The sequence below is a fragment of the Myotis lucifugus genome, unplaced genomic scaffold (assembly GCF_000147115.1).
Source record: "Myotis lucifugus unplaced genomic scaffold, Myoluc2.0 scaffold_860, whole genome shotgun sequence".
Classification (NCBI taxonomy): Eukaryota; Metazoa; Chordata; class Mammalia; order Chiroptera; family Vespertilionidae; genus Myotis; species Myotis lucifugus.
In genome coordinates this window covers 4,357-12,778 of record NW_005871908.1, presented here as the reverse complement: position 1 = coordinate 12,778, position 8,422 = coordinate 4,357, and the positions used below count along the sequence as shown (strand labels likewise).

At 42.6% G+C, this 8,422-nt stretch overlaps 1 protein-coding gene and 1 pseudogene across 1 annotated transcript; both read right to left on the bottom strand.

The window, feature by feature from the left end:
* Positions 1-670: 670 nt before the first annotated feature.
* LOC102432291 lies at positions 671-1,707 on the bottom strand (annotated as a pseudogene).
* Positions 1,708-7,315: 5,608 nt separating this feature from the next.
* Positions 7,316-7,965, bottom strand: LOC102431034 (ribonuclease 4-like). Its single transcript, XM_006106590.3, has one exon. The coding sequence runs from the start codon at positions 7,948-7,950 to the stop codon at positions 7,519-7,521; it is 432 nt and encodes a 143-aa protein (XP_006106652.1). The 5' UTR covers positions 7,951-7,965; the 3' UTR covers positions 7,316-7,518.
* Positions 7,966-8,422: the final 457 nt, after the last annotated feature.

Genomic DNA, 8,422 nt, shown 5'->3' with positions numbered 1-8,422 from the left:
TGGCTGCCGGCCGCCATCTTGGTTGAGTTAATTTGCATATAGTCGCTCTGATTGGCTAGTGGGGCGTGGCTTAAGGCATAGTGAAGGTATGTCAATTTGCATGTTTTGTCTTTTATTAGTGTAGATATGTATATATATATATATATATATATATATATATATATATAGAGTTATATATCACATGGTTTCTTGATATCATAACTTTACCTATGTTGGTTCTCTGCCTGGAATACCTTTCTGTTGTCATCTACCTGCTCTACTATTTTATATATATATATACTTTTATATATACTTTTATTATTATCTATAATAATAAAAGCATAATATGCTAATTAGACCAGACAGCCAGACAACCTTCCGGATGACCTTCCAGATGACCTTCTGGATGAAGCCAGGGTTTCTGGGGCAGAGCATCAGGCCTCTACTATATATATAATAGTAGAGCAGGTAAATGACAACAGAAGGGTATTCCAGGCAGAGAACCAACATAGATAAATTTGTGATATCAAGAAACCATGTGATACATAACTCTAAGTAGTTGGAAAACATTGACATATAAATGCAAAGTAGTGATTAGCAAGGGCTATTGATGTGGGCAGGGCCCACCACTTGGGAAACACTCATCACTCTACTAAAACCAGGGCATGTGGTTAGAGGTTACTGACGACCTTTAACAACCGATGTCCTCTATGCTATCAACAAACCCATTCATGCCACAATGGAATTCAATGTAGCTGTAACTCCTGTGCTCTTTGTAGCCCTTTTTGTTATTCCCCTGGTAACACTTGATTATTTTGAAGGGATACTGGGCCCATATATATACATTTCTGTAGCGATCTCTCCAGTTCCTGATGCATATGTGCTCGAATTTGTGCCAGAAGGTATAGATGAAGATGTGATAGTTCCTGTCTTTTGGAGCTTCTCTTTCTCTCATGAGATCATTGCATCTGTACTCATTGAATTCCCAGCTTGTGCTCAGGTGATGCTATTTCATGGATTCCCTCCAGGAAAGGTTCTGGCTGTGTACATGGATCCTACATAAGGGGAACAGCAGGAGCAAGAGAGGACCTAGGACCTTTAGAGAGGACGACTTCTGTCACCAGGATCACCTGTGGGTCCACATGGAAGAGAGAGGAAAACATAATTGCAACACTGCCCTCAATTGGTGTCTTCAAATGAGCTTCAACTTAAAATTCTGTTCCTTGCTAATGTAGATACTTAGGCTCAATTTTACCATTTGGTTCTAGACTAGAAGATGAAAAATCTCATTAGATAATAAAATTTACAAGAACTGAAAATATGCTAGAGCCTGAGAGAGACAAGCACAAAATTGTAGAAAATAGATGACGTTTATTTTGAAAATTCCAAACACCTTCTCTTCACCCAAAACAAGGAGCATTCTACCTAGCTCTGTTTTACAGTCCAGGTGAGTTCTCATAAGAGAGTTTGTTTGAAAGAGAATAAAACTTTAAGTTTTATGTCTGTGAAGTAGAAAAGGTTGTCACCCTTTAGGGAATGTAGAAGATGAGTAGACTTGGGAAACGTTTTCCAAAAAGGAAGGCTTTGGCTCCCTGAAATCCAAGGCTGCAATTAAAACTGACTCTGCAAGTGGGGCTTATCTCATCTTGATTCCTTATAGCACTTCCCCAATGACTGCCTGAAACATGGTAGCACTTCACACTGCCCACTTGCCTTTGCAGAGGCCATTTCTCTAATTATCATCATGCTGAATGATCTTGATCTGTCATTAAGAATACCATCATAAATTTGAAATAGTGTTTTAAGCAACCAAGTACCAAGATTGAAACTGCCCTCACAGGAGCTATTCTGGTCAAAATCAGGGCCTAGAGATGTTTGAAAAAGTCTCCCCTTTATATCTCACAATTGTTGTCCTCAAATGAGCCTAATAGTAGATCCCTTACTGACCTGTGAGAGTCTAATGGGATTTGCAAGAGAGCACTTTTGGGGATCGCAAGTGCTCTGTCAGGCACACAACAAGGGATAGGCAGGTTCTCATTTGTGGCACCTTATCCCTAGCTCAAATGGCCTAAACAGGATGAGAAGACCACCATTCAAGCTGCTTCAATGTAATATGCTAGAAAATATTGGGGAAGGAGGGAGGTTGAATTAGTGAGATTAAGGCTGAGTTAAATTTGGGTCTTTGCTTCTTACAAGTTGGATCATTGAATTCTCAACTCTACCACCTAGAAGGTCAAGCAAGCCCCTTCCACTGTTCTTGTGCCTTTCCCCCAGCCATGCTCAGTACCAACCCTTCTAACTCTAACTTGCCTTATTCAAATTTCATACTCACATTCACAGGTCCATGGGGATTAGTGTGTCAATTTAAAGAGCAGGGTCAATGTCCTTTCCCTTTTCTTAGAGCTAAGAAGTCTGAGGCAGTGAAGAAAGGAATAGATGTGGGAGGGGCAGTGTTCCAACTGATTGGCAGTGGTGGTGGAGGAAGAGGGGACAGCCTTACTCTGTGCAACTATTTATCTCCTCATTAGGACACTGGGGGTCACTCTGAGAAGAGCCTGGAGCAAAGGGGTCATACAACAAAGACAGTCTTCTGGGGAGAAACCAAGATGGCGGCATAGGTAAACACCGGAAATTGCTGCCTCCCACAACAACTTCAAAAATACAAGGAAAAGACAAAACGGACATCATCCAGAATTACAGGAAGGCTGGATGAGTGGAAATTCTACAACTAGAAGGAAAGAGAAAAGCCCACTGAAACTCAGAGGAACTGAGGAAGTAAAGTGCAGAGGTATGGAGGCTCGAGTGGGCAGAAAGGGGCTGGCACCTGAGGACACGACTGTCTTTTTGAATCGGGAGGGAGTCACAAGCTCCCCACTGCTCTGAACTCCAGTTCCAGGAAGTCTCTGGGGAACCAGGACTCATACAGGGAGTAACTGGAATGTCTGGCTGCAGGCAGAACTCAGAACTTGAGAGTGGCTTTCCCTCAGAGGTGCTTGCAGCAATTACCTGGACACTGAGATGCAGGGCCCCTTAGGGCAGGGCTGAGGATCAGCCATAGCTGCTTGCTCTGCCCTGTTGATTCCCTGAGACCCCGCCCCACCCAGGCTTCTGCAGAGGCTTTTGCATATGAATGCCCTGGCCCTTTGCAATCCGGAAAATACCTAACAAACTGCAGCTGGGCCAGACAGACCCAGAACTTCCAAGAGAAGGCCCAAGGCCCCACAGCAGCTTGCACTGCTTCACAGCTGTACCTCATCTGGGCACCTCCAAACCCCTAAAAAGGAAGGAGAATCTGCAGATCTCTTCGTAGCTCCTGCTGGGTAGCCTCAGGAAGAGGCTAAATTAGCACCTCCTTAGATCCAAGAGCCAGTGTACCCAGTGGTCAGAGAAGGACCATCCAGACTACAACTCCTCAGATCCATAAGGGACACACTCTGGGGGCAGACTCAGAGAGCACCAAAGCCCCACTGAAGCAAGTCTTGCCCCAGAAGGGTGTCTTCAGCACATAAGTTCTCCCACTGCAGGCTCAGCTGATTCTCACAGCCAATTGGCCTGGAGGTCAATTTCTCCCAGTGATACCTACAACAATCAAGGCTTAACTACAACAAGACTGTGCACAAAGCCCACAAGGGGGTGCACCAAGAGTGTCCAACTCAGGTAATTGGGGAGGCTGAGCCACTGGGCCCTATAGGACACCTAGCACACAAAGCCACTCTACCAACACAGGGAAGCATAAAAAATGCGGAGACAAAGAAACAGGTCACAAATGGCAGAACTGGAGGAAAGCAAGAGACTGGATATAAAGTTCAAAACCACGTTTATAAGGTTTTTCAAGAATTTTATGGAAACCACCAATAAATTTAGTGAGACCCTGGAGGATATGAAAAAAGACCAACTAGAAATTAAGCATACACTGATGAAATAAAGAATAATATACAGAGATCCAACAGCAGACAAGCGGATCCCAAGAATCAAGTCAAAGACTTGAAAAATGAAGAAACAAAAAATACCCAACCGGAAAAGCAAAAAGCAAAAAGAATCCAAAAATATGAAGATAGTGTAAGGAGCCTCTGGGACAACTTCAAGCGTACCAACATAGCAATTATAAGGGTGCCAGAAGAAGAGAGAGAGCAAGATATTGAAAACCTATTTGAAGAAATAATGACAGAAAACTTCCCCTACTTGGTGAAAGAAATAGACTTACAAGTCCAGAATGCACAGAGAACCCCAAACAAAAGGAATCCAAAGAGGACCACACCAAGACACATCATAATTAAAATGCCAAGGGCAAAAGACAAAGAGATAATCTTAAAAGCAGCAAGAGAAAGACAGTCAGTCAAGGGAATACCCATACGACTGTCAGCTGATTTCTCAACAGAAACTATTCAGGCCAGAAGAGAGTGGCAAGAAATATTCAAAGTGATGAATGCCAAGAACCTACAACCAAGATTACTTTATCCAGCAATGCTATCATTCAGAATTGAAGGTCAGATAAAGATCTTCACAGATAAGAAAAAGCTAAAGGAGTTCATCACCACCAAACCAGCATTATATGAAATGCTGAAAGTTATTCTTTAAGAAGAGGAAGAAGAAAAGGTAAAGATAAAAATTATGAAAAGCAAATATATATCTATCAACAAGTGAATCTAAAAATCAAGTGAATAAAAAATTTGATGAACAGAGTAAACTGGTGAATATAATAGAACCAGGGGCATGGAAAGGGAGTGGACTGACAATTCTTGGGGGGAAAAAGTCGTGGGGGTCCAAGAAGAGACTGGAAAAATATTGTACACCTATGGATTAGGACAGTGGGAGGGGTAAGGGCAGAGGGTGGGGTGGGAACTGGGTGGAGGAGAACTATGGGGGAAAAAAGAGGAACAACTGTAATAATCTGAACAATAAAGATTTAATTAAAAAAATGTTTGGTGCTGGGCAGAGGAGTTAAAGAAAGTGGATATGGGGGAGGGGCAGAGGGATTTTACTAGGTTTTCCTGTCTCATTTTATTTGTAACTAGGTGTATATAGCAATTTAATAAAATATTTTTAATTACTGTTAAAAAAAAAAAAAGACAGTCTTCTGGGTGCAAAGTAATGGCAAAGGCCCTGGGGGCAGGAGTAAAGAATAAAATTCAACCAAGTAAGTTTGAAGATCTAATGAAAGGGCAAGGGCTATGCCCTCCATCTTTCCCTGAATCCTCCATTTTTGTGCAGCAGCCATGTGCTCAGCAAGGAGCTTCTTCCCGGAAGCCCAACCCTCTGCTAGCCACACCTAGGATTTCTTTAAACTAACCAATAATAATCAAGGGAAATGCTCGCCATAGATGCAACCACATCCTGTGTAACAAGACATCGACTTGCGCCTGGCCAATCGGCAGGGCCCACAGTCCTCTCTCCTCCCCTTACTCCAACGCCCCTATAAAACCCCTCTACCCACAAAGCTCGCTCGCTCTCTGCCTCTTGCTGCTGCGTCAGCGAGTGTGGTAGACAGGGAGCCCGAGCTAGCTCAAATAAACACTCTTATGCTTTTGCATCAGACTCGGCTGGCTCCCTGGTGTGGTCTCTTGGGGATCCTGAAATCTGGGCATAACACTAATTGGCTTTATTAAGCAATTCAGGAATTAGGCAGCATGCCATCTAGCAACTAGAAAGGTGCTTTGATGAGTTGTACAAAATGGAGGGTTTTTACAGGCAGAAAGAGGGTGAGACTACGTAGTTAGAAGACTGGATTATTTTAGGCAAGGGCACCTTCATTCAGGGGAAGGCAGAGGGTCTTATCAGCCTGATTACCTCACCAGTGCTGATCAGGTAATTCTAAATTGATTGGTTTAAAATTTCACCTCTGAAAGAGGCTGAAATTTGGTTAGTTGCTAAGTTTTAGTTTGGTGACATGGATTAGCAAACATGATCCACAATTTTTTTTTATGAACTAGAGGCCTAGGTCACGAAATCCATGCACTGGTAGGGTCCTTAGCGGCTGCCAGCTGCAGACGGGGTACTTCCTCCCTTCCCCCAGTGGCCAGCTGCTGCAGGCCAGGGCTTCCTTCCCTTCCCCCAGCTGGCCCCACCCCTGGTGGAACTCCAGGTCAAGGGGACAATTTGCATACTACGCATTTATTATATAGGATTTTCATGCCTATGATTTTTTAACTTTTACAATGGTGTGAAAGCAATATGTTGTCAGAAAAAGCTAGTAGGCTAAGCTATGATGGTCAGTAGTGTTGAAAAGAATGGAGTAGAAAGCAGTCCAAAATGGGGTCACTTTGGTAACATGTGAAGTAACAGATACGTTAGTTACCTTGATTGTAGTGATTCTTTCACAATGCATATGTATACTGAATGAGGTTGCACAACTTAAATATAAACAATATATATTTGCTTCAATTTAAATATTTTTCGTTTAGTCCTTTCACGTGTGCGCGCGTGCGCACACACACGCACACACTCTCTCACATGCATACTTCCATTTTTAGCTTCTAGTGTCTTTATACATCTCTCTTCTCCAATTTGTTTCAAAATAATCAAAGGGAAAAGGGAGAGGTGTTAGAATTGTCTTTAGTAAATGACACAAATGTTTCTGTGTCCTGGTCATTGATCCAATAGGTTTTAATCATGGACCAGTTTATGAGGGTATTGAGGTGTTGGTGCATGTTCATAAACTAAAAAATAATTAAAAGAGAATAAAAGAAAAGAAATCCCACACAAAAATCATAGCACTATCTTCACAGATATCTGCAGTTTGAGTTCTTTATTAAAGGAAAAACATGAAAAATCTTTCCAGTCAGGAAGAGTGAATGAGTCTTAATGATCTAGTACATTGTTAATACTCTGACTTACTACAGTGATTCAAAAGTTTGTGAAGAGAAAAAGGAAGTCCTGTATAATTTCTTAATCTTATTAGTTACAAACATAACAAGGTTGCCAAATTATACAGACAGAGCTCTCATTTTGCCAGTTCATATTTCTAAATATTTAATGCTTCCCCCATCAGCTGACTTTGAGAATATCAAAAAGCAGTTACTTTTAAAGCACTCCCTGTGACGAAGGAGGAAAAGCCCTGGATTAGTAGCCAGTTGAAATGGATTTTTTTTTAAATGGATTTTTTTGTGTCAGCTTTTCCACTACCTTCATGTTCTTCATCAAATCCTTTAACTTTGGGCCCTTTTTGTAGCAACATGAGCATCACAGGGGTGCAATGGTATTAAAATGAGATAACTGAGATGGAAACACCTTAAAATATTTGAAATGCTGTATCATACACATAATGACGAAATTCCAGAGGATCAGATTTGAGAGAGCGAAGCTGACCAGTATTAGAAAAGGAAGCAGAAGAGTTTATAAAAAATTTTGTTACAGGAAGCCCAGTCCCATTATAGGTTTATGTCTCCATTTCTCTTTGATGTATTTAACAGAATGGATTATATAGAGAAAAAGGAGTAGGCATAAGCAGCGGAGGCAGAGCCTGAGAGAGCTCAAATGTCATTGCTATTCAAGGAGTAAGTTAAAGGTCAACCACGGGGCCATAACCCTGCAGGGTAGTATCTATTTGTCAAAGTGCACAGGCAGCTTACCCTGACAGGCAATGACAACACGCCTAGAGCTGCCCCTGCCCTGATATCTGCAGTTTCCCCGGAAACGTGCTGTAAGCCTGCAGTCTGTGACTCTCACTTCACCCTCATGGCAGTTCATCTTGCCATTCTTGCACGGGATTTGGGGGGTCTTGCAGATGTTCTTAATGGTGCCGATGTCTTCATGGATGAAGGTGTTGAATCGCTTGCACCTAGGCCTAGTCATCTCCCGTTCTTGCATCATTTTTTTGCAGTACGAGCTGTTGCCACCTGTCCCTGTAGAGTCCACATGTTCCCGCAGGAATCGTTGGTACATAGTCTCGCCATAGGAGGGCTGCACCAGCCCCAGCCACAGCAGCATCAGCAGTGAGAGCAGAAGCAATGAAAGGGTCTTCTGGAGAGCCATCACTGCCTTGGAGGTGCCTGGAGAGAAACCAAGAGGTAGGAGAATGGAAGGTAACAAATGGGCACCAGAGAGAGGTGTTGAGAATGGCAAGTTGATATTTCCTCAACTCTATAGTCTACTCTTCCTTCCCACTTCTCTGCTCACAACTTTTCTCATCACTGCCTCCCCAAGACTAAAAAGTTTGCAAACATGTTCATCTCTGAAAGCAAGAGATTTTCTCTTTTATAGAGAGACGGTGCTGTAGCCAGTACAATGACTCAGGGCAGAGACTGATGGGCTGGATGTCCACGTGTATATGTCCTGTATGGCCAGGGTGTGAAAAGGGAGAAAAGGCAGATCTAAATGACATTGGAGTTGTCTGTCTCTTGAGGAAATTCTCTAGTCATGTGATCTTTGGAGAGTGTTCTGTTCCCTGGAGACTCTGATTCCCAAAGGTTTGGATAGATAGGATATGCCAATGAGAGTTTGTGAA